General features: G+C 45.4%; 1 protein-coding gene across 3 annotated transcripts in view; it reads right to left on the bottom strand.

Moving 5' to 3' along the window:
* Positions 1-27,300, bottom strand: part of LOC126190795 (venom dipeptidyl peptidase 4-like) — a 366,367-nt gene that overhangs the window by 244,412 nt on the left and 94,655 nt on the right. For all 3 annotated transcript variants that reach the window (XM_049931343.1, XM_049931345.1, XM_049931344.1), the window contains exon 5: positions 15,826-15,878. In XM_049931343.1, the coding sequence (XP_049787300.1) occupies positions 15,826-15,878 (53 nt within the window). The remainder of the gene's footprint in view (positions 1-15,825; positions 15,879-27,300) is intronic.

Below are 27,300 nucleotides of genomic sequence, written 5' to 3'. Positions count from 1 at the left end.
CCCGTATTGCTAAGCGCTATGGGTTCCCCTGTCAGCACCGTGATGGTGATTGTACCCCTGCATGTCTGCCTTGCACTCAGCGCTCACAGCCAATGTGGTCACGTATTCCTTTGCAAACCTTATCATAAGCGTTCAGACTGTAAGGTGTCAGGCAAATCCAACACCTTCCATGAAAACCCTGACATGATAAGCAAATCCAGTAGTATGTCACATAGCTCCGAATAAATCGTGACATTAAATTAACCAAAGTAATACGAGTACGAGTGAGCAAAAGGAATACCACAGACTAACACAAGAATGCCTAAATGCATGTCATACCTTCCCACCGTGAGACAGACGCAGTTCCGAAGGGAGAAACGAGAACAGAAGCCGAGAGCAGAAACATGTTAAGCTGGAAGGCCCTACGATAAGGGACGGACGGACACCCACGTCGCCAGCTAACCGCTAGGACCATACCACCCGCAAGTTTTAGCGTGAGACTTTTTCGAGTCTCTGTTACGTCAGGACCACCCCCCAGCCAATGTTATAAGCTAGAGCCCTCCAGAAGAACAGTATAGATCTTACAATAACACAAAAAGGGCCACCCCAGCCGCATGTTTTAGCGTGAGACTTTTTCGCGTCTGTGATACGTTAGGACCACCCCCCAGCCCATGTTAAAAGATAGAGCCCTCCAGAAAACACTAAAGGACCGCACCAGCTGCAAGTTTTAGCGTGAGACTTTTTCGCATCTCTGTTACGTTGCAAACTTTAAAAACATTGCCCCACCACGAAAAATATAACGTTTCTCATTGGATAGACAGAATTTTTGTAGGTGGAGCTTAAGCTTAACATTGAGATCCTGATTGGTCAGATGAAAACACAGCCAGATAGTTTTTTTAAACCAACTTCGGTAAGTTGTAGTAAGGAGAAGTTGGGAGAGAGTTGCTTCCGAGACGGTGAGGTGAGCGGAGCTGTGTCGCCCCACCGCCCCCTGACAAACACCGACAAGGTAATGAAAACACGCGATGCCGCATTTTTGAGCGCATAAGGCTTCACTCAGAACTGCAGAAGTCTCATCTGTTACATCCCCTTTTTGGTCATACTAGTGACGATCGTCAATTAAAGCTCATGGTGTTCACATTTGCCACTTGAAGTAAAAATCTGAAACGCGATGATTGTTATATAGTTATTGAGAAGCCACATCAGCCACTGTAATTTATGACAAGTTACACTCCTGGAAATTGAAATAAGAACACCGTGAATTCATTGTCCCAGGAAGGGGAAACTTTATTGACACATTCCTGGGGTCAGATACATCACATGATCACACTGACAGAACCACAGGCACATAAACACAGGCATCAGAGCATGCACTATGTCAGCACTAGTACCGTGTATATCCACCTTTCGCAGCAATGCAGGCTGCTATTCTCCCATGGGGACGATCGTAGAGATGCTGGATGTAGTCCTGTGGAACGGCTTGCCATGCCATTTCCACCTGGCGCCTCAGTTGGACCAGCGTTCGTGCTGGACGTGCAGACCACGTGAGACGACGCTTCATCCAGTCACAAACATGCTCAATGGGGGACAGATCCGGAGATCTTGCTGGCCAGGGTAGTTGACTTACACCTTCTAGAGCACGTTGGGTGGCACGGGATACATGCGGACGTGCATTGTCCTGTTGGAACAGCAAGTTCCCTTGCCGGTCTAGGAATGGTAGAACTATGGGTTCGATGACGGTTTGGATGTACCGTGCGCTATTCAGTGTCCCCTCGACGATCACCAGTGGTGTACGGCTAGTGTAGGAGATCGCTCCCCACACCATGATGCCGGGTGTTGGCCCTGTGTGCCTCGGTCGTATGCAGTCCTGATTGTGGCGCTCACCTGCACGGCGCCAAACACGCATACGACCATCATTGGCACCAAGGCAGAAGCGACTCTCATCGCTGAAGACGACACGTCTCCATTCGTCCCTCCATTCACGCCTGTCGCGACACCACTGGAGGCGGGCTGCACGATGTTGGGGCGTGAGCGGAAGACGGCCTAACGGTGTGCGGGACCGTAGCCCAGCTTCATGGAGACGGTTGCGAATGGTCCTCGCCGATACCCCAGGAGCAACAGTGTCCCTAATTTGCTGGGAAGTGGCGGTGCGGTCCCCTACGGCACTGCGTAGGATCCTACGGTCTTGGCATGCATCCGTGCGTCGCTGCGGTCCGGTCCCAGGTCGACGGGCACGTGCACCTTCCGCCGACCACTGGCGACAACATCGATGTACTGTGGAGACCTCACGCCCCACGTGTTGAGCAATTCGGCGGTACGTCCACCCGGCCTCCCGCATGCCCACTATACGCCCTCGCTCAAAGTCAACTGCACACACGGTTCACGTCCACGCTGTCGCGGCATGCTACCAGTGTTAAAGACTGCGATGGAGCTCCGTATGCCACGGCAAACTGGCTGACACTGACGGCGGCGGTGCACAAATGCTGCGCAGCTAGCGCCATTCGACGGCCAACACCGCGGTTCCTGGTGTGTCCGCTGTGCCGTGCGTGTGATCATTGCTTGTACAGCCCTCTCACAGTGTCCGGAGCAAGTATGGTGGGTCTGACACACCGGTGTCAATGTGTTCTTCTTTCCATGTATCCCGTGCCACCCAACGTGCTCTAGAAGGTGTAAGTCAACTACCCTGGCCAGCAAGATCTCCGGATCTGTCCCCCATTGAGCATGTTTGGGACTGGATGAAGCGTCGTCTCACGCGGTCTGCACGTCCAGCACGAACGCTGGTCCAACTGAGGCGCCAGGTGGAAATGGCATGGCAAGCCGTTCCACAGGACTACATCCAGCATCTCTACGATCGTCTCCATGGGAGAATAGCAGCCTGCATTGCTGCGAAAGGTGGATATACACTGTACTAGTGCCGACATTGTGCATGCTCTGTTGCCTGTGTCTATGTGCCTGTGGTTCTGTCAGTGTGATCATGTGATGTATCTGACCCCAGGAATGTGTCAATAAAGTTTCCCCTTCCTGGGACAATGAATTCACGGTGTTCTTATTTCAATTTCCAGGAGTGTATTTTATGCAATGATCGAAACGACCCTTGTGAATGCCAATATTTAATACTGTGACGTCAAAGTGACACTTCCATCGATTGAATTCAAGCCTAGAGCTACACTTGGTCTGCTCACACTTGGAATGCACATGTCCAAAAAATGAGGAAGACCCAAAAATGATCAAAATTCTCCACTTTCATCTCCAAAGAGAAGAAAGGCAGCATTTTCGCTACAACATATTTGTCAGTTCGCGAGGCAGATTTGAGTTTTACTCAACTACAAAGATTGAATCCAGACCCCATTTATAGTGTTCAGAGAGTAACATTTTTTGTATGTTAATGGAAAAAGGAACTGTTTTTATCATCATAAGCAATAATCCTAGCTGTGTGATTCTTTTGGGACTTCTCAGTCTCCAATGCACTTCGCCTGAACAATCCCGTTGGGACTTGTATCATATTTTTAACAAAATAATTTTCTATTAGTCAAATAACATTTCATCAAGTATTAAAGAAAAAATTTTGAGCAGTGATTTTATATTTATTTACAATTGAAGTAAATAAAGGGTTAACATTTCAGTTCACATACTTTCAAAAATATATCCTGGTATAGACACAAAAATATGATAAGCCTAATACTATACTACAGCTGTTCTCTCTGCATGTGGTCCAAGTTATATCAAGCTATGTTATTTGGCTGTAACACATCATGCAAAAGTTATTTTCGTCCTTAACATTTGCAGACCAGTTTAATTTGCAAGCCCAACCTACTAGTCATGCAAAAGAAAACCCACAATAGACGCAATCTACTAATAAGCCCAACTTGTAATATAAATTCCATCAGCATTATCTAGTCGTTCAAGACTGTAAACTACACGAATACAAATGCAGCAGTGACCTCTCCACATCCTTGAATGGTCTCTTCCTTGCTCTTGATATCTGAACCAGCTTCTCCCATCCTTATCTTGCATTAGTTTGTTAAGTTTCCTCAACTCTCCAAACAGCTGTAATACCTTCGACTGTTCCACATCTGCCAAATCACAAGAATCTTCGCCTGGCATCATACCAATACCAGCGTGCATCACCAGTGTTTCGTTCCCAAACAGTGAATATCCTCCCTCTCGCAAAAATTGAAATCTACCATTCCTAAAACCTGTAACTTTCCCATCTGTCCCAATCTAAACTGGTTATTGTTAACTGAAATCCTACCCTTTGCTAATTTTTGAATCCCAACTACCAATTCCATCTCCAATATACATCTCATAATGTGGTTTCATATAACACCGTCTTCAATACCTTTCTCATCCAAATTTCCGGTTCCAAGAACCTCCACCACTGCCACCAGCACCACTGTCATCATTTACTTGAAAAGGGCATATCATCTAAATCACATGATGGATATCGTCACTGTTTTTTTCCATCCTTTTTTAGCTACAAACCAAAATACTGAAAGACAGCAATTCCTCTGGGCTCACCTCTCTTTTACTTTAATAATTATTCAGTTCAAGCAGGCGTGTACAATTAGAATACTTGTATCTAGTTAGGAGAGAACTGTGACCAATATGGCACTTATGGGGGTTGACAGTGGTTGGGTACTGAGTTCATTGCTATCTAACTGCATGGAGTAATTTGAGGTGACGGGACTGGATTTCCGATTGGTAGAATGCTTTGTTTGACAGTTATGGCTCAAGCTGGACGATGGGAAGCTCACCACCCAAAGACGGCGGAGAGGCCACTTTACTGGTCAGTTCAAAGAACAAGGAGGGGCGCAGACGAAGTTATATTGGGCAGGCCTGGGAGACTTGGTATCTGATTTTAGGCAGAGAGTGGCGGACAGGGTCAGAACAGCAGGAGGTTCCCCACCCCACATGCAGACACGTGTTCGTATCGGGCCATAGTACATTGTCCCAGAGACTTGCGGCAGTGTTCTTTGCAACATCTTTAGCCAAATCGCGACGGACCGGCGGCATTATAACTGATCTCTGTCGAGGAGAGTACGTACTTCAGATTCTGCAGGTATACACCCGGCGATTTTCCGTAGACCTTCCTGCGAGAGCCATATTTATAAAGATCATGAAAACATTTCAGATCGATGGATGAAATGGGCCCATGCGGCATACCCAACACACTGTCGCCGCGACAGTATGAGCGAGTTTTAGATGTCACGTGGGCGCCCATCGCAAGTGGTTTCCCGTATGAGCAGAGAACCAGTGTCTTGACTGGGAATCCATCGTTGACATTGGAGAACATATGAGAGGGCATCTGTCATCAGTCTTGGAAGGCAATAGGATCAGAGGACAAGAATCTGCTTGTCATCTGTAGGGAGGTTGTACTGAGAGAGGAGAATCATGCAATGTGCCTAAAGAAGTGCTGCCTCATTTTGGTTGGTAGTTCTACTTTTGAGGGAGTACTCCACGTGGAGCGTTTATGGAGATAAAAGTGAAGTGACTGGCCTCGTGGTGAGTTGGAGAGTATATTTAGGCGAGAGCATGGATTCGCATTAGGTCACGGTTTCAGGTTTGATCTGGGAACGCGATCGCAGGCCCTGGGACAAGAGGAGGAGGCCCATCGTTCGAGTCGACGTGGAGGAACGCTGGTCACAATACTGCAGACTCCTGCAGGTGTATGGTGAGCATTCTGCAGCTCCAGCGCATTGCAAACCTTCACGGTGAATCTTCACTGTCCACAGAGTGCTCTTTCAAACAGCAGCAGCCACTGATCAATGCATGCATACCATGAAAGCTTGCAGATTTGTAATTCACAATCACTGTCAGCAGAAGTACATTCAGCCAGACAGCGGTATCCATATACAAAATAGGAGGTGTAGTAAACTATTATACCCACTACTGAACTTGGTCAACCAAATATCAGTAGTACATACATTATTACATTAAGTATGTGCTTGAATTGTATTAATATTATTAATATTTATTTCTGGTTATGTATGATGTCATTCTGTCTTTGTGTAATAAATCTATCGTTATGTCGTCAACGGACTTGCTGCAGTGGTAACAACGGTTCCTGTCAGATCACCAAATTTAAACGCTGATGGGCTTGGCTAGTACTTGGATCGGTCACTGTCTGGCTGTGGCGAGTGCTGTTGGCCAGCAGGGTGTAATCAGCCCTTGTGAGCCCAACTGAGGAGCTACTTGGTTGAGCAGTAATGGCACCGGTCATGAAAACTGACAATAACTAAGAGACTGGTGTGCTGACCAATTGTCCCTAGTTGTAGAGCTACCTGTGATCTGCCCACATTGCATTGTTGCCAAATTTATTAAAGATGGAGGTGATGACGTCATCCAAGATGGCAGCCTGTAGACTTGTCAACAGAGCATGTCGTCACCCAAGAAGGTGGATTTTGGCGGGAAGTTTGAATTTTGGCGGGAAGATAGGGCAATTGGGCTATGTCCACTGATCAAACCCTCCAGAAAAAATTTGCCGGAAATTCCAGCAGGATAATGCATCACACCTAGTAAAATGGCGAGAAAAATGGACCAATTGGACTAGGTCTACTAACGTAACCCCCAACCCCCTAGAAAATGCCGGAAAATTCAAATTCCAACAGGATAATGCACCACACCGCTCTTATCTCTACTAAGCAAAGAAAATCGCAAGAAAATAGCTCACTTGGCCTACCTCCACTAACCTAAGTCACCCGACCGCCACCTCTTCCTACGAACTGACACAAACTTTTTATTTTTGTGGTAAACAAAATTCAGTTCCCATATGTCTACTAAGTTGACAAAATGGCGCGAAAGAAAAGACACTTTACTAACCTCAGTCCCCAGACTGTCACCACCTCCTAAGGATTAGTGGGAAAAGGACTTGGACATAAGACTTTATTTAAACAATTCCATGCAGGTGTGTTCACCGCAAGGTCAGAACTCCAACTGACTTAGTACACATCGCCACCACCAGAGGGCGCTCTCATTTGTGACGTAATTCAAGATGGCGACACCCAGAGTATTCACCACAAGGTCTGGACTCCAACTGACTTAGTACACAGTGCAACCGCCAGAGGACGCTGCCGTTACGTCAGATCATGATGCAAGCACTGTTATTCAAGATGGCTGCACCAGATGTATCAACCACGAGCTCCAGAGCTCAAGTGACTAAGTTCATATGGTGACTGCTAGAGGATGCAACCGTGACATCGCGAGATACCACAAGATCGTCTGCTCTCTCTCACGCGCGCACGCATTATAACCGGACATGCGCCATGCTAGCAGCCCGTGGGCGTCCCACCACTTACATCTCACCCCATCGGCCGCCACCTCCGTACACGTGCCGAACAAAATCTTCTGTAAATATGCTAACACCCACATCCTGCATCTAACCTGTCAATTACCTAAGTACTTAATTGCATTTCAATGTTAATCATATTAAGAAATTAAATTTACAATTTCATATAGGTATGAAAAGGCTTCACTATACTTTCAACTACCTAGTTTCAAATACTTTTCAAGGACCAGACCGCCACCTCTTCCTAGGAACCGTCGCCGAGTTTGAATTTTGGCAGTAGAGAAAGGTCACTTGTGCTTTTCCTACCAACCTAAGAAAATTGGGGTGGAAGAAAGGACACTTTTACTAACCACATCCAACCGACCGCCACTTCCTCCTATGATCCGGCGCCAAGTGTGAAATCTGCCAGTAAACAAAGCTCACATGCGTTTTCGCTACCAACGTAAGAAAATTGCTGCAAACTAAGCTCACCACCACCACTAACCTAAGTCGCCAGACCGCCACCTCTTCCTAGGGGCTGGTGGTAAAGGGACTCAGCCTGCACTAGGCTGAAGGAGAGAGGAAGGAGTGTACTTTATTTATTTGGGAGCAATTTATTCAGGAATGGACTATATGTATCACAGAACACACGCTCTGACATGTCCCACAGCATACGGACCTGCAAACTACTCCTACATAACTCATGTATAAAGCTCTACACACACTCTTGCTAATTGTAAACCGTCAAAAATAACACATTGTACAACCTACAGACATGCGAACCACTCATTAACAATGCAGAGCATTTACGTCCAGATAGCCAAACAACTCTTAAATTGTCAAAATAATAAACCATGTATACGACTCTGCTTGCTAATCGTCAACTCTCGAAATCATACACCAGCCTTTATTTAAACAATTAGAGGTAGCTACTATTCTTTTTTTTTGGTCATCAGTCTACTGACTGGTTTGATGCGACCCGCCACGAATTCCTTTCCTGTGCTAACCTCTTCGTCTCAGAGTAGCACTTGCAACCCACTATACGGCTCCTCAAAGCTATATTGCTCTCCTATCATGCAAAGCAAATGTTTTACCATTCGATAAGATAGTTCAGCGTAGAGAAACTATGAAGAAGGGTGTATGTCTGATAGGCTGGAAAGGTATTCCATCTAACATTATAGCCCGTTTTTAAGTGCATAACGTTGTAGTCTTAAGAGTGTGTGTGTTTATGTTCTCTATCTTACCAATACCTTCCAGGTACAGATCCTAGACTCTAGAACAATAATTTAGAGTTGATAGCTTCGTTGATTTAGGTAAAAATGTGTCCAAGTCAATTCGTCTCGAACTCCATTGCGTATAAAAAAAAGTATTTTCTTGTTCTTCTTAATTGTATGCTATTACATTAGGGCACTTTGAAACTGTTAACTATGTATCGATAAGGAGTGCTAAGCTCCTCGGCATGGTGACATCTCGAGAAATCTCGTGCACTTGGATGAGCTGGGACTTGGAAAGCTATATTCATTCACGAGACGTGGAGTGTAGCGCTCTTCTTCTGATCACTTGGAGATTAATTCTCTAACGGTGCTGCAGGGTGTGTTGGTCAATGACTGTGACCGTAAGATGGTGAGAATGCTCTGTGACTCCCATACGCTGAGAGATAGATCGTAAAGTCTATGCTCGAGGTTATAGAAATATGTAGAGCACTGTCTCGTATACTGTGATCATGTATGTGTTCGAGAATTAAGAGTTAATGGACGTACTGCACAGTAATCTATCCACATCCTAATCATTCTCGCAAAGTGATGTAAAAGGGGGCGGTTTAGCTGTGATACTGAAATTGGGAGCTATGCTGTCACATCAATGGTCGGTGCTGAACTTAGTGTAAAATTCTTCGCACTATCAAGTCTGTTGCTTAATATTACAGTACATTGACAGTGTCTTTTCCATCACATCCGTACATTGGTTACCAGATAATGATTGAGTGATATAGCTTGTTTGAGTTGGAGGGAGAGTTTTTATGGCTGGGCTATACCTTTTGGGGAGGTTAGCACTGGAACAGTGATCGCATAGATGAATGCAGTATGATGAATGAGTCGAAATGGAACGCCGAGCCATCATCTATTCCATCACGGTGACATATGAATTTAAATGTAGAGGTCATGAATCACTTATGGCGGGTAGTTTGGAAACTCTCGACAAGGCTGCCAAACTCTTCTAGTTTACTTATGTTGTAAGTGTGTTTTATTTAAAAATGATTCAGTGTTATGCTATCCGCCGCAACTATATGATTGACACCGTGTGATGTCTAGTTTTCTGTGGGAGGTCGTGGATCAGAGCGTCTTAATGTCAGTGTAGAATATGACACAGACCTCGAACTCGTGGCAGAAAACGAAATAGTTGGTGTTGTACAAAAGCGTGTTAGAAAACTGTTTGAAACAGGAGCAGAGGGAGCGTCTCATACGATAATTCGCTTAGAGTGTAGGTGATGAAAGTTTAAAGTGATCTGTGCAGTGTTTGTATATTTAGTATGATTGCCTCCGCAAAGGCAGCTGCGATTTGACTTCGTGAACCATTAGGAATGCCGTGGTGGCTGCATGCTACGCTATTCTGAGGAAGTATTGTGAAATTTCTTTCTTTCCGCTGGAGGCCCACCACAGTTATACGTAACTGCACCTGCATCAGTGCCTGGGTGGCTTGTAAATAGGATGAGCTTTTATGGTTGGTAATTTTTCTGTGTTGGAGGGGGTAGAGAATAATGATGATATCATGTCTGGCTGATTGATTTGAATGGACCCGGATGTGTATTACTTGTATCTAGTTTGGGGTCGTAGGACATTGCACGCATTTCCGTCGAATGGACAAAACACTCTCCTGTTGCAGTAACTCTGGTCGTTCTGTTTCTACACGTAGTGCGGAATGTCTTTGGTATGTGTTTCTCCGACTTCTGCTCAGTTCCGCTTTAAATTGGAACTAACACTTGTGGAAAGCTGTAGAAATGGGAGCGACTGCATGATGTGTAGGGTGCGACTAAAAGGAGGTTGTAATTTTACTGTAGCAGACAGGTTCGAGGCAGTTGACTTGTTTAGAGATATGAGAGTGCGTGAAATACGATTGACATGTGTGTGTGAGGCTATGCAAGTGTGTGCTTGAATGGAGACACCTCATTCCAAATGATGGATATAATTTCTAACATATAGCGTAACACTAGAGATCTGAGAAAAAAATGGTTCAAATGGCTCTGAGCACTATGCGACTTAACTTCTAAGGTCATCAGTCGCCTAGAACTTGGAACTAATTAAACCTAACTAACCTAAGGACATCACACACATCCATGCCCGAGGCAGGATTCGAACCTGCGACCGTAGCGGTCTCGCGGTTCCAGACTGAAGCGCCTTTAACCGCACGGCCACACCGGCCGGCAGATATCTGAGAAGCTAGTGTACATTTTTCCCTTAGGATCTCAATCGACACATCATCTACTACTACTGTTTGTGCTCCTTGTCAGTCAGTCATCGGCTATAGCTCAGTGGATATATCGTGCAACGTCTGATATGGTCTCGAGACAGAATTCGGTGGAAATAGTATAGAATTATACGTTCGAGGGAATCGCACATACGTCTTACATACCACGTTCCTTAGCCGAATCACTTCCAAAGTTCACTGATTTTATCAGGAGGTTGAATCGTTGGCTGATAATACATATTCGTACGACCACTGTCACGGTATTTGCCCCGAAAACACCACCTCATTCAGAGGTAATGTCGTACACCGATTTGTAAAGCGGGTATAGCATTTGTAGAACGAAGACCGCTTGTGACAGTAACATGCAGTAGCTGTTGGGATAGAGTTTTTTGCTTTAACATCCGGTCGATTACGTCTATGACATGGTGGTAGGACTCCCAAGAAGAACGTAAGATACATGCACACGAATCGTTGATTTTGGGTCAGTATTATTTCGTATTGTAGGCAAACACTTATTCAAGAAATATATCATTTTTTCGGGTGCTATACAGGTATGAAAGATAACTGCACTATTTCTCTAAAATGTGTATATATTGTATTGTAAAGTTAGTGTGGTTTACATTGTTTAAAATGTGTATATAATGCATTGCAGAGTTAATATGGTTTATGTTATGGCCTGACTAGAGAGGATGACCGTGTCCTATTGTGAGGGACGTATAGATTGAGCACGTCAATAAAGACTAGGGTATGAGAGAGTTTTTAGGTGGAAAATTATAAGAGCTAAGATACTGAAGCACAGTAGTCAAGAGGAGACATTACGTGTACAATGATTGGTGTCAGATTGTAGCAGCAATGGTGCTATTTAATTCTAGTTACATTGGTAAATATATTCGGGCTTCGAATACTCTTGTCAGTCTGGTATGTATTAGATAAGGTGGAGACAATTTTACAGGTTTCACTGTCAATGCAGTTTAGTGGTCTGCGTAAAATAACCGCTGGAAGTCCGAGAAAGAATAGGTCGATGGTGTTTCAATATCTGCGGCATAAGTAATTCGGGTGTAAATTCGGTAAGAGCCAGTGAGAATGTTCGATTCATTGACATCGTTTCTGCTGTGATATAGGAGTCTCTACATAGCTGAGGGACCGTTTGCGTATGTTGAAATCTGGAAAGGTAAGACGTTAGGATCGCTGGGGAGACTGCATTCGGCATTATTTTCGTATACAGATTCTGTTAGGGTAAGAATTTCCGTGCATACAAGCTGAGGCATCAAGAAAGCGAGCGCTAACTATTTCTGGAGCACTATACAATTCCCGAGAGGTCGTCTTGGCTCTTACTTTTTTTACAAAGCGATGTGACGTAAGAATAACATTGGAAACATTGTTAGGTGAGTTTCTAATTATGTGCGTGCACTTGGCGTGTTGCGTCGGTCACAGTGGGGAGCGGGTACGTGAGGTTGAGCAAATGTGTCAACACGCTCTGTGCTATTCTGCCTTCAATGGTAAAGACAGGTGGAGCCTGGAGATGCCTCGAATATGAGACTGGCGGGAACGCGCTTTGGAATCCTATGACAGTATAACGGTGACTGTATAGAGGCATGCAACTTTCACTGGTGTTCGGTGGCGTCGTCTGGTGGGTGTGACGGAGAGGGCTGGACCCGAGCCGTGGCCGCCTCACTTCGCGAGGGTTGTGGTACGCATGGACCGGCTTCGCTCGCATCATCGTCGGCTTCTAGGTGAACATGTATTTGGATAGGAATTTCACAGGTGTAAAGTATGAATGCGGCTGTCGCCACCTCATGTTTGCGGAAGCCGAGCAGGGAGCGGTGCGCGGTTTGACAGCTGAAGGGCGTGTGACTTCACGATCCTGTGGACAGGGCGAGGCGGAGGGCGCTTGCGTGTGATGATTGCATTATTTTGCGAGCGGCCCTGTAATCTGCGCTATGCATTATTTGGACAGTTTACGAGTACTGAGCGTGTTTGCAGATATGTGTACTGCATTATTTAGGAGCAGTTTGCTATTGTGTAATGAAATTATGAGTTGGTTGTGTGTCTCTGGGCTGTGTGACATGGTCGCAGGCACATCTGGATGGCTGTTTTGTGATAGTGTGATAGATATATTCTATCGTTAAATAAGTTGTTTCAAAATAAATAGAGTGCTGTCAATTCTTACTCTCCCCAGCAGTGCAGAGCAGTCTGGGTCCTTTCGCCACCATTTTCTCTAACCATGTTGGTTTACATCACAAAAAGGATGACAGCGTCCTCTGATGGTGGTACTATTAGACCTCGTGGAGAAAATATTGTTTGCAGCAAACGTGGATAACTGTACTTGCGTCATCAGTTGGTGTCACTTTGGCGTCCTCTGATGGCGAGGAAATGTACTAAGCCAGTTGGGGTCTGGAGCTCGTGGTGAACCCACTAGGTGGCGCCATCTTAAATTACAGTACTTGCGTTACTACAGCGTCCTCTGGTGGCATCGATATGAACTAAGTCAGCTGGGCTATGGACTCAGTGGCGAATATACTTGGTTGTGATGCTGCCTCTAATTGTTTAAATAAAGGCTGGTGTATGATTTCGATAGTTGATGATTAGCAAGCAGAGTCATTTTCATGGATTATTATTTTGACAATTTAAGAGTTGTTTGGCTATCTGGACGTAAATGCTCTGCATTGTTAATGAGTGGTTCGCATGTCTGCAGGTTGTACAATGTGTTATTTTTGACATTTTACAATTAGCAAGAATGTGTGTAGAGCTTTATACATGAGTTATGTAGGAGTAGTTTGCAGGTCTGTATGCTGTGGAGCATGTCAGAGCGTGTGTTCTGTGATACACATTGTCCATCACTAACTAAATGGTTCCCAAATAAATAAAGTACACTCCTTTCTCTCTCCTTCAGCCTAGTGCAGGGTGAGTCCTTTTACCACCCACCCCTAGGAAGAGGTGACGGTCTGGTCCTTGAAAGGTAGTTGAAACTAGGTAGTTGAAAGTATAGTGAACACCTTTTCATACCTATATGAAATTCTAAATTGAATTATTTAATACGATTAAAATTGAAATGCAATTAAGTACTTAGGTTCAAATGGCACTGAGCACAATGCGACTTAACTTCTAAGGTCATCAGTCGCCTAGAACTTAGAACTAATTAAACCTAACTAACCTAAGGACATCACACATATCCATGCCTGAGGCAGGATTCGAGCCTGCGACCATAGGGGTCACTTGCCTCCAGACTGTAGCGCCCAGAACCGCATGGCCACTCTAGCCGGCCTAAGTACTTAGGTAATTGATAGGTTAGATGCGGGATGTGGGTGTTACCATATTTACAGAAGACTATGTCCGGCATGGAGGTGGCGGCTGAGGGGGTGTGATGTAAATGGTCGGACGCCCGCGGGCCGGTGGCATGGTGCCTGTCCGGCTGTAACACGCATGGGCGAGAGAGATCAGATGATCTTGTGTCATCACGCGATGTCACAGTTGCGTCCTCTGGCAGTCACGATATGAACTTAGCCATTTGAGCTCAGGAGCTTAATACATCTGCTGCAGCCAAATTGAATAACGGTGCTTGCATCGTGATCTGACGTAACGGTGGTGTCCTTTTGTGGTGGCGCTGTGTACTAAGTCAGCTGGAGTCCTGACTTTGTGGTGAACACACCTGCATGGAATTGTTTAAATAAAGTCATATGTCCAAGTCCTTTTCACACGAATCCTTAGGAGGTGGTGGCAGTCTAGCGACTGAGGTTAGTTAAGTGTCTTTTCTTTTTGCGCCATTTTGTTAGCTTAGTAGACGTATGGGAATTGAATTTTGTTTACCACAAAAATTAAAAGTTGGTGCCAGTTCGTAGGAAGAGGTGGCGGTCGGGTGACTTAGGTTAGTGGAGGTAGACAAGGTGATCTATTTTCTTGCGATTTTCTTTGCTTAGTAGAGATAAAAGTGGTGTGGTGTATTATCCTGTTGGAATTTGAATTAGCCGCCATTTTGTAGCAGGGTTGGGGGTTAGGTTAGTGGACATAGCCCAATTGGTCCATTTTTCAGGCCATTTTCCTAGGTGTCACGCATTATCCTGCTGGAATTTCCTGCAAATTTTTTTCTTGTGTGTTAGGTTAGTGAAGGTAGCCCAATTGCCCTATCTTCCCGCCAAAATTCGAACTTCCCGCCAAAATCCGCCATTGGTTGACATCATGCAGTGTTGCGAAGTCTACAAGCTGCCATCTTGGATGTCGTTATCGTCGCCATCTTTAATAAATTTGACAACAATTGAATGTGGGGCAGAACACAGGTAGCTCTACTACTGTCCCTCCCTGTTTGCATCTGGTGACGCCTAAGGATGTGGATGACATGGCGGCCGGTTGGTAGCATTGGGCCTTCACGGCCGGTTCGGACGCTGTCTCTTTATCTTGAGTGTCGCCTCATTTCAGAAGAGACCATTACATGAACATTTACTTATTTTGATTCTTTATGTGTGAAACAACAGGAGTTATTTTGGAGTGTAATACAATTTGTCTACTTCAGTTTTACTGCTAGGGCCCCAAAGCAGTCATCTGCGTATAAATCTTCCGTTGCGTTTAGTTTCACACTAGTGTAGCAGAAGATTTGTTTTGTACCATAGAATATTTCGGAGCAGAAGTTAATTATTACCTCCCCAGCAGACACTTCGTAATCTGAATAGCGGTAACATGGTCAACGCCAGCCCGCGCCCAACAGAGGAAATGTGAATGGCGAGTAAATAAGAAGAAGCATATGCAGCATTCGTTTGCGTTTACTGCCAAACTTCTGCTAATTAGTGACCGGTTCATACATACGACGACGTAGATACTGTGCTGGTTTTTGCTTGCCTTATTACTGTATGGGCTATGTATTTTTTATTGGATTGCCCTGGCTGTGTCCTAGCTAGGAGTGGATAATGTCTGCGAAGGACTGCCACTGACAACCGGGCTATTTGTACTCTGGTGTTCTGTGCTTCGTGATGGAGTTCAATGAATCGCGGTATTATTCGTAACTCGAGAGAACGGTAAAATTTTTGAACTTGCAACTCTTGCAAGATACTTTCAGCGGGTGACAAACGACGATGTAAATAAGAGGTTACAAGTATTTTTAAAAACGATTCTCCATAAATATAACTTACTCATCATCGATTCTGTATACCATATAGCGTGCGCTTGCCCCATGTCGAAATACCTGAAAGAAAAAGAGGTCAGAATCAATTAAGGCAATTATTAAAATAACAGAACTTTTACGGATAGTGAAACGAAAAAACAATCAATTTCAGAAAATGGTTACTAGAGAGGTATTCTGAAAGCTGTTTTCTATAACTTTGACGACTTTTGGCATTTTCCTTGTAGAAACCTTCAGCTTGACGACCTGACTGGGTCATGGCAATCACGCTGCAGTCTTCTTTATTTTTCTTGACAGTTCACCGTTTACCGTTGAATCTAGTGACTTGGAAGACCACGAAATTGTATGAATACCACAAGAAACCTACTTGTTTGTATTTACTAACAAAATGAAGTTGACGGCGATAAAGACTTGAAAGGGAAATAAAGATCAGCTTGACGTTAGAATCAGGATAATTACACGTGTGGAAGCAAGTGTGCTTGTAAAGCGTAAGCAGTACAGCGAGTCATGCACTGAGAGAGAGCGGGTATCTCCCCCACTCCCGTTCGTTGGAGCCTGCGTAGGAATGCAGTAGGCATGGCAGTTCGTTATTGCGCAGTACCCCGTCATCAAAATTATTGTTTCTTAACATATACCAAAATTAGTGTAATATGATCAGATATACATTACTGCCCATTAAAATTACTACACCAAGAAGAAATGCTGATGGACAAATATATTATACTAGAACTGACGTGTGATTACATTTTCACGCAATTTGGGTGTATAGATCCTGAGAAATCAGTACCCAGAACAACCACCTCTGGCCGTAATAACGATCTTGATACGCCAGGGCATTGAGTCAAACAGAGCTTGGATGGTGTGTACAGGTACAGCTGCCCATGCAGCTTCAACACGATACCGCAGTTCATCAAGAGTAGTGACTGGCATATTGTGACGAACCAGTAGCACGGCCACCATTGACCAGACTTTTTCAGTTGGTGAGATATCTGGAGAATGGGCTGGCCAGGGCAGCAGACGAACATTTTCTGTATCCAGAAAGGCCCGTACAGGACCTGCAACATGCGGTCGTCAATTATCCTGGTGAAATGTAGGGTTTTGCAGGGATCGAATGAAGGGTAGAACTACGGGTCGTAACACATCTGAAATATAACATCCACTGTTCAAAGTGCCATCAATGCGAACAAGAGGTGACCGAGACGTTTAACCAATGGCACCCTATGCCATCACGCCGGATTATACCCCAGTATGGCGGTGACGAATACACGCCTCCAATGTGCGTTCACCGCGATCTCGCCAAACACGGATGCGATCATCTTGGTGCTGTAAACAGAACCTGGATTCGTTCGAAAAAATGACGTTTTGCCATTCGTGCACCCAGGTTCGTCGTTGAATACACCATCGCACGCGCTCCTGTCTGTGATGCAGCGTCAAGGGTAACCGCAGCCATGGTCTCTGAGCTGTTAGTCCATGCTGCTGCAAACGTCGTCGAACTGTTCATGTAGATGGTTGTTGTCTTGCAAACGTCCCCATCTGTTGACTCAGGGATCGAGACGTGGCTGCACGATCCGTTACAGCCATGCGAATAAGATGCCTGTCATCTCGACTGCTTGTCATACGAGGCCGTTGGGATCCAGCACGGCGTTCCGTATTACCCTCCTGAACACACCGATTCCATATTCTGCCAACAGTCATTGGATCTCGACCTACGCGAACAGCAATGTCGCGGTACGATAAACCGCAATCGCGATAGGCTACAATCCGACCGTTATCAAAGTCGGAAACGTGATGGTACGCATTTCTCCACCTTACGAGAGGCATCACAACAACGTTCCACCAGGCAACGCCAGTCAACTGCTGTTTGTGTATGAGAAATCGGTTGGAAACTTTCCTCATGTCAGCAAGTTGTAGGTGTCGCCACCGGCGCCAACCTTGTGTGAATTCTCTGAAAAGCTAATCATTTGCGTATCACAGTATCTTCTTCCTTTCGGTTAAATTTCGCGACTGTAGCACGTCGTCTTCGTGGTGTAGCAATGTTAATGACCAGTAGTGTATACAAAAGTAAAATATCCTAAGACTGAAACCAGTACAATTAGAAGTTTACAGGAAAATCGAGTTTTTTCATAATTTTAGTTCCGCTAAAATACGAAAGCTACAAACCTAAAATTTTGACAGCATATGTGTTTGAGTAAGGAAGCTGTGGTGTCACCGCCAGACACCACACTTGCTAGGTGGTAGCCTTTAAATCGGCCGCGGTCCGCTAGTATACGTCGGACCCGCGTGTCGCCACTGTCAGTGATTGCAGACCGAGCGCCGCCACACGGCAGGTCTAGTGAGACGTCCTAGCACTCGCCCCAGTTGTACGGACGACTTTGCTAGCCAAGCTACACTGACAAGTACGCTCTCATTTGCCGAGACGATAGGTAGCATAGCCTTCAGCTACGTCATTTGCTACGACCTAGCAAAGCGCCATTACCAGTTTATATTGAGATTATATAATGTATCAACAAGAGCGATGTTCACCAATTGTGGATTAAAGTTAAGTATTCTACCAGTTACTCTTGTTTGGCTAGTCTTATTTCTCTGACCTGTTCCAGACCTCACGCCAGCCTGCGTGAGCTTATAGCGTGCATTTCGGCATCCTCGCATAGTGACTTGGCTGTCTTGCCAAGTCACAACAGAAGCAGACTCCTGTTTCATGATTTTACATATATTCCAAGTTATTAGGTTGTCAATAAGTTAAGAAGTTACTAAGCGAAGTGTTGAATTGCAAGAGATTACTAGTAACACATTACAGATTGAAGCTTCCTGGCAGATTAAAACAGTGTGCCGGACCGAGACTCGAACTTTGCCTTTGCCTTTCGCGGGCAAGTGCTCTACCAACTGAGCTACCCAAGCACGACTCACGCCCCGTCCTCACAGCTTTACTTCTACCAGTACCTCGTCTCCTACCTTCCACTTAACAGAAGCTCTCCTGCGAACTCCTTTCTTTCAGGAGTGCTAGTTCTGCAAGGTTCGCAGGAGAGCTTCTGTTAAGTTCGGAAAGTAGGAGACGACGTACTGCCAGAAGTAAAGTTGTGAGGACGGGGCGTGAGTCGCGCATGGGTAGCTCAGTTGGTAGAGCACTTGCCCGAGAAAGGCAAAGGTTCCGAGTTCGAGTCTCGGTCCGGCACACAGTTTTAATCTTCCAGGAAGTTTCATATCAGCGCAGAGTGAAAATCCCATTCTGGAAACATTACAGATTGTCAGACCCTTGTGACTTACGTGATAGACTAATAATTTCAGCACCTTGTTTATTACATAAAGAAATAACGTTGTAGCAATTTTCATGTTGGCGTTCCAAAACATTCCAAAGGTGTTCTGTAGGATTTAGGTCAGGATTCTGTGGAGGCCAGTCAGTTACAGGGATGCTGTTGTCGTGTAACCACTCCGCCACAGGCCGTGCATTATGAACAAGTGCTCCATCTTGTTGAAAGATGTAATCTTCCATGAAAAACACGACCACGCCATAACACCACCGACTCCGAATTGTACTGATGGCACTGCACACGCTGGCAGATGAGGTTCACCGAGCATTCGCCATACCCACAGCCTGCCATCGGATCACCATATTGTGTACCGTGATTCGTCACTCCACGCAACGTTTCTCCACTATTCAATCGTTCAATTTTTACGCTCTCTACACCAATCGAGACGTCGTTTGGCATTTACCGGCGTGACGTGTGGCTTATGAGCAGCTGCTCGACCATGAAATTCAAGTTTTCTCACCTCCCGCCCAACTGTCAAGTACTTACAGTGGATCCTGATGCAGTTTGGAATTTCTGTGTGGTGGTCTGAATAAATGTCTGCCTATTACACATTACGAACCTCTTCAACTGTCGTCGGCCTCTGTCAGTCAACAGACGAGGTCGGCCTGTACGCTTTTTGCTGTACGTGTTCCTTCACGTTTCCACTTCACTATCAAATCGGAAACAGTGCACTTAGGGATGTTTAGGAGTGCGAAAATCTCGCGTACAGACGTATGACACAAGTGACACCCAATCACCTGACCACGTTCGAAGTCTGTGAGTTCCACGGAGCGCCCCACTCTGCTCTCTCACGATGTCTAAAGACTACGGAGGTCGCTGATATGGAGTACCTGGCAGCCGGTGGCAGAACAATGCACGTAATATGAAAAACGCATGTTTTTGGGGGTGTCCGGATACTTTTGATCACTTAGTGTATCACGCGGAGACCAGAATAAGGAAAAATCGGATATAGAGCGTAATAGGCGAAAAAATCCTTCTTCAATGAAATACACTCCTGGAAATTGAAATAAGAACACCGTGAATTCATTGTCCCAGGAAGGGGAAACTTTATTGACACATTCCTGGGGTCAGATACATCACATGATCACACTGACAGAACCACAGGCACATAGACACAGGCAACAGAGCATGCACAATGTCGGCACTAGTACAGTGTATATCCACCTTTCGCAGCAATGCAGGCTGCTATTCTCCCATGGAGACGATCGTAGAGATGCTGGATGTAGTCCTGTGGAACGGCTTGCCATGCCATTTCCACCTGGCGCCTCAGTTGGACCAGCGCTCGTGCTGGACGTGCAGACCGCGTGAGACGACGCTTCATCCAGTCCCAAACATGCTCAATGGGGGACAGATCCGGAGATCTTGCTGGCCAGGGTAGTTGACTTACAGCTTCTAGAGCACGTTGGGTGGCACGGGATACATGCGGACGTGCATTGTCCTGTTGTAACAGCAAGTTCCCTTGCCGGTCTAGGAATGGTAGAACGATGGGTTCGATGACGGTTTGGATGTACCGTGCACTATTCAGTGTCCCCTCGACGATCACCAGTGGTGTACGGCCAGTGTAGGAGATCGCTCCCCACACCATGATGCCGGGTGTTGGCCCTGTGTGCCTCGGTCGTATGCAGTCCTGATTGTGGCGCTCACCTGCACGGCGCCAAACACGCATACGACCATCATTGGCACCAAGGCAGAAGCGACTCTCATCGCTGAAGACGACACGTCTCCATTCGTCCCTCCATTCACGCCTGTCGCGACACCACTGGAGGCGGGCTGCACGATGTTGGAGCGTGAGCGGAAGACGGCCCAGCTTCATGGAGACGGTTGCGAATGGTCCTCGCCGATACCCCAGGAGCAACAGTGTCCCTAATTTGCTGGGAAGTGGCGGTGCGGTCCCCTACGGCACTGCGTAGGATCCTACGCTCTTGGCGTGCATCCGTGCGTCGCTGCGGTCCGGTCCCAGGTCGACGGGCACGTGCACCTTCCGCCGACCACTGGCGACAACATCGATGTACTGTGGAGACCTCACGCCCCACGTGTTGAGCAATTCGGCGGTACGTCACCCGGCCTCCCGCATGCCCACTATACGCCCTCGCTCAAAGTCCGTCAACTGCACATGCGGTTCACGTCCACGCTGTCGCGGCATGCTACCAGTGTTAAAGACTGCGATGGAGCTCCGTATGCCACGGCAAACTGGCTGACACTGACGGCGGCGGTGCACAAATGCTGCGCAGCTAGCGCCATTCGACGGCCAACACCGCGGTTCCTGGTGTGTCCGCTGTGCCGTGCGTGTGATCATTGCTTGTACAGCCCTCTCGCAGTGTCCGGAGCAAGTATGGTGGGTCTGACACACCGGTGTCAATGTATTCTTTTTTCCATTTTCAGGAGTGTAGCTCTACTGATATCAGATATTGATATGGAAATATCGAAGAAATTCCTGAAAGTGTTCACTATCTGGTTAAAATGATCTGGTCAACTATTACCGAACATTACTACACTCCGTTCATCACAAGAATAAACCTGATGCAAACAAACACAAACGGAACGATTGGTCAGCAGCCGAAGCTCTCGTACAATGGTGTTGATCCGCACTTGGAAGTGGGTCCAACTCACGTGTTAGATATTTTATGACTATGTCACTTTAAATGAAACTTTAAGACATTCTGATGTATTAACTGCCATCAACGTTTTTCTTCATCATATTTTAGTGACATAATTTTTATTTTAAAAATCGCATACAGTTACAGTCTCTGAATGCAATACATGTGCTCTGTTTGTCTCACTGCTCATATGTACCGCGGAAATGGATGACAATGGCCCGTGCTTCGTAGTGAAACACGCTCGCGGGACACCGTTAATGGCTAGAAACATGTTGTTCTTAATGTTTCTCAAAATATTACAGAGAAAAATGAGCTTTGACGCTTGTTGAGAAAGATTATGTTACAAATATAAGTAACGGATTTTTCCATGTAATGTTGGCGCAGTCGGTAGCGTCGTTGTTTTGTAAATTATATAGGCTGGCGGGCGGTAATTCGAAACTCCGTGTGATGAACAAATTTTTTTGTTCCGTTTGCATAACTAAATCATTTCAGCATGAAATTTATCAATACGTGGTAATTAATTCATACATAACCATTATTTTTCAGGATAAACGCACGGCTTCTGGTTTCTGATTACATATCACAGTCAGAATTCTGGTTTTCAAAAATGGTTCAAATGGCTCTGAGCACTATGGGACTTAACTTCTGAGGTCATCAGTCCCCGAGAACTTAGAACTAGTTAAACCTAACTAACCTAAGGACATCACACACATCCATGCCCGAGGCAGGATTCGAACCTGCGATCGTAGCGGTCGCGCGGTTCCAGACTGTAGCGCCTAGAACCGCTCGTCCATCCGGGCCGGCAATTCTGGTTTTCATTGCAAATAGCCATTCTTAATTATCGACATATTTTAAAAGATTGTTACAAAAAAATGTTAAAATGTGTGTGAAACCTTATGAGACTTAACTGCTAAGGTCATCCGTCCCTAAGCTTACACACTACTTAACCTAAATTATCCTAAGGACGAACACACACACCCAATCCCGAGAGAGGACTCGAACCTCCGCCGGGACCAGCTGCACAGTCCATGACTGCAGCGCCTTAGATCGCTCGGCTAATCCCGCGCGATTGTTAGAAATTATGAAGTTAAGAAACGTTACACAACTGAATTTTTTTTGGAGAAAAATGAAAAATCAATTACTCTTTGTTTGAATATGCCATTGTTTTATGGGACAGATGAGGTCTGTCACGAGCCAGAGTGATAAGCGTCTTAGAAACACGGAAAACAGTTTCCATGGCGTTGATCACAGTGTACAAATGCTGAATTTTTCCAGTTGTCACCGTACCACTGCTAACTGAACACAATAGAATTGATCTGGAGCCAAGTTAAGGGATTTGTCGCGAGAAACAAGCTGCCAAACTTACTGGAACTAATGCACGAAGCTTTGTGACGCGCTACTGGCGAACGATGGCGAAATGCAGAACAGAAGGTCATTAAAAAAATAGGAGGAGGAAATGTGCACTTTTTAGTGACTTGGGGTTCTGTTGTTTATCGCCTCGTTATCAGCGTAGCAGTATTGAAACGTACAGCTTTCCTCGGAGTCCGAAATGGAAGAAGTTCAAATAATACCAGACGACTGACTGTAATACCTTCAGTGGCTTGAATAACTACATGGTGAAATCCCGGCAGTGCGCTTTTTTGTCGTACATAGCTCATGTAGAAAAATTACGCTTCTTAGTCACGAATTTTCATCACTCTCGCTTTTAATTACAGTACTATGTTAGCTAAGATTGAGAGCATGCTTTCCTTCAGATCACCTAAGAAGCGTATCGCCTGAGTTTTATCGTTATTTCCTTCTGTTAAAAAATGATATGACATTCGAGGCTGTTTTGTTCTCTGCTCGTCTCTTCTTACGTCTTTACTAAAACTTTTCACATCACTGCAGGTTAGCTGGACTGGGTGGCTGGCCAGAGCTTTCCAAGTTAAATGCGCAGGTAAAGCTATTGTCCCCTATCATCGCTGACTCGATGTATGCGTAACGCACAGGATGAAACGTATCCTCATTATCGTACTTCAGTGTATTCGAAACAGATTGGCTTTTGCTCATCGTGAACCGAAATCCAATGAGGTTCCAGCAAACGCTGAAGAATACATAGTGTAATGTTTACATGAAGTTAATTCTTATGATGAACGGGGTATAGCAGTGTGACTAGCATTCGCCTTTATGACAGTTTGAACTCTGGAGAGGACACTTTCAATCAGGTGTCTGAATGTCTGTGCAGGAACGGCACGCCATTCTTCCTCGACAGCCGAAACCAGAGAAGTCAGTAATGTTGGACGCTGGAGTCTGAAGCGAAGGCGACGTTTTAACTGGGTTTAGGTCTGTCTAGACTCTCGGTAGGCCAGTTTATTTCAGGAATGTTGTGATTCACGAGGCCAACGGCTTACCGCAGTTGTAACACCGCTTCCCGTCAGTTAAGCGCTGTCGGGCTGGGCTAGCACTTGGATGGGTGACCATCCGGTCTGCCAAGCGCTGTTGGCAAGCGGGGTGCACTCAGCCCTTGTGAGGCAAACTGAGGAGCTACTTGATTGAGAAGTAGAGGCTGCGGTCTCGAAACTGACGTACGGCCGTGAGAGCCGCGTGTTGACCACATGTCTCTCCATGTCCGGTGACGGCTGTGGTCTGAGGATGACATGGCGGCCGGTTGGTACCATTGGGCCTTCCAAGGCCTCTTCTGACGGAGTTTTTATGGTTAACAAGTCTATGGCTCAGTGATGCTGCTTCATGATATGCTGCATTTTCAGGCTGATGCAAACAATCATAGTCTCCAAACTATTCTTCTACTTCATGAAGAACACAGTGCTGTAAAATGTGCTTCTGCATTTATCATATCTTTAAGCAGTCTAAGAGGACCACAGCCTGGCCACAAAAGGTAACCCCCATACCGGAACACCACCAACTCTTCAATCGGACTGCCACAGGGTACAGTGTGATCGATCATTGCAAATCGCACGTTTCCAGTCATCCAATGGCGTCGCACTTTACACCACCTGAAGCATCGCTTAGCTTTGACTACAGAAATGTGCACCTCATTCAGACCTGCTCGAACACTGTACTCCATTTTGTTTGTCTCCCTACGCGCTGTCATTGCCCTAGATGAACTACTATTAGCACTTCGGAAATCGCGAGAGATTCCTTCCTCTGGTTTCCGGCGATTTTTTGCAACCATCTTCTGCAATGTTTGCTAGTCCTCGTCCGTCTGTAGGGGAAAGTGTGGTAGTTGGAAGATAGTGTACCTACGGACACATGACATTTCTTGGTCGGTATTTGAGTCTAGTGACCGATTTCACAGTCACATAAAAGACTGCGCACTAGAGACTGCCACAAGCAGTTTCCACCACTTGTTAGTGTTTTTGTTACGGTGAGATATGAGATTCAGAGGGTGTGTTTTTCGCAGCGTATGTAAATATTACGATTTCTCCATTTAAGTGCTCATTTAAGTGCTTTATAATACAGGGTTATTCTAGATTATGGACCCATTTTCAAAACTTCGTATTCATTCCAGTACAAATCCAAAATGAACAAGTTTTATACCAATGAAAAGAGGAAGTTTCAAAGTTTTTTTCGTAATATTTAATATCAGTTTAATAAAGTTAATAATCTGTAATAATTTGTAAGTAATTAGTTTTTAATAATTAGAAACGTGATAATGTTATAAATGTTCAACGTGGTCACTGTTGGCTGCACGGCAAACATTGACGCGGTGGCCAAACTCGTCCCACACATACGATAAGGTGTATCTGCTGTTCCTGAATACACGCCAGAAGTGATCCGGTTCTGCAGGTCGTTCAGAGTGGTTGGTAGAGGCGGGACGTAAACAGCCTCCTTTACATAACCCCATAAGAAATAGTCGCAGAGTGTGAGATCAGGAGATCTCGGTGGCCGGAAGTGCAAAGCCAGGTCCTCAAGTCCCTGGCAACGAATCCAATGCTGAGGAAGGGAGTCATTCAAAAATCCAATGGGGTGGAGCTCCACCCTGTTGGAAAATGAAGTCCTGGGAATCTTCCATAACTTGAGGGAACAGCCATTGTTCCAACATATCCAGGTACATGATTCCCGTCACAGTTCTTTCCACAAGGAAAAATGGTCCATAAATCTTTGTACAGGATACGGCACAGAACACGTTGATCTTCAATGAGTCTCTTTTGTGTTGCAATGGCGAATGTGGTTTTCCCAAACGCTACGTGCGAGCCGGCCGGAGTGGCCGCGCGGTTAAAGGCGCTACAGTCTGGAACCGCACGACCGCTACGGTCGCAGGTTCGAATCCTGCCTCGGGCATGGATGTGTGTGACGTCCTTAGGTTAGTTAGGTTTAAGTAGTTCTAAGTTCTAGGGGACTTATGACCACAGCAGTTGAGTCCCATAGTGCTCAGAGCCATTTGAACCATTTGAACCACTACGTGCGAACATTGTGTCTGTTGACTTTACTACTAACGTGGAGCGTCGCTTCATCGCTAAAAATTACACGGTGTGGAAATGCCTCATCCTCCATCTTTGATAGCACACAATCACAAAATGCGAGACGCTTCTCTTTGTAATTGGGGTTGAGATCCTGCACAAGTTGTAATCGGTAGGGCTTGTACAGCAAACGCCGTCTCAGAAGTTTCCATACGGTTGGTTGGTGTATTCGAAGTTCCAAAATGGCTTTATTGGTAGACTTACTGGGACTGCGCAGAAAGCTTTCTCGAACCCGTCGGACATCATTCTTTGACAAACGCGGTCGGCCTGTGCTTTTCCTGGTCTATTTAAATTGCTTAAACCAACGGCTAACGCTTTTGCGAGTTGGTGGTTGAATACAGAATTTGGTACGAAATGCCCGCTGCACTGCAATTTGCGACTCATTTTCCGCGAACTCAAGAACGCAGAAAACCTTGTGCTCCACAGTCGCCATCTCACTCACAACAGACAGTGGAACGGAAACGGAATAACGGCCCTATTGCCGCTTCTGAAACTATCACCGCCTGAGTTCGAGTCTCGGTCGGGCACACAGTTTTAATCTGCCAGGAAGTTTCATATCACCGCCTGCCCGCTGCCGCCCGCCAAAAACTTTGAAACTCCCCGTTTTCATTGGTAAAAAGCTAGTTCAGTTTGGATTTGTACTTTACAAAGGAATTTTTGAAAATGGGTCCATCATTTAGAATAACCCTTTATATTAAAGATATTTTGAGGATATTGTTAATTCTGCGGTTACACAATGTTATGGTAAGAAAAATTCAATATATCTTTAAAAGGGGTTACCTGACATGGGGATGGTTAAGCCATACTCCATCAGTCGTGCACCGTTCTATACCTCGAAACAGAATGTCGTTTTACCGTGCAGCACTTGATATTTGCAAATGTAACTGAGTCTCTGTGATGTCTCAACAATCTGCCCGTCTCAAAACACCAAATTTGTGTTAGCCACCAATAACTTCATTTTCAAATGGTTTTTAACTTGTAACTGGTTTCTCCTAATACGTCTTCTTATTTTTACTTCACTTACTGATTATTGGTGTGTAGCAGAGTAATAATGTAATAAACAGGCTATTAAATGCAGTATTAGCAAGATCTTCTCCATTGCAACACTTTTAAATGTGAA

Source organism: Schistocerca cancellata, chromosome 6 (assembly GCF_023864275.1).
Source record: "Schistocerca cancellata isolate TAMUIC-IGC-003103 chromosome 6, iqSchCanc2.1, whole genome shotgun sequence".
In the NCBI taxonomy this organism is placed as follows: Eukaryota; Metazoa; Arthropoda; class Insecta; order Orthoptera; family Acrididae; genus Schistocerca; species Schistocerca cancellata.
This window is presented reverse-complemented; position numbering and strand designations above follow the sequence as displayed.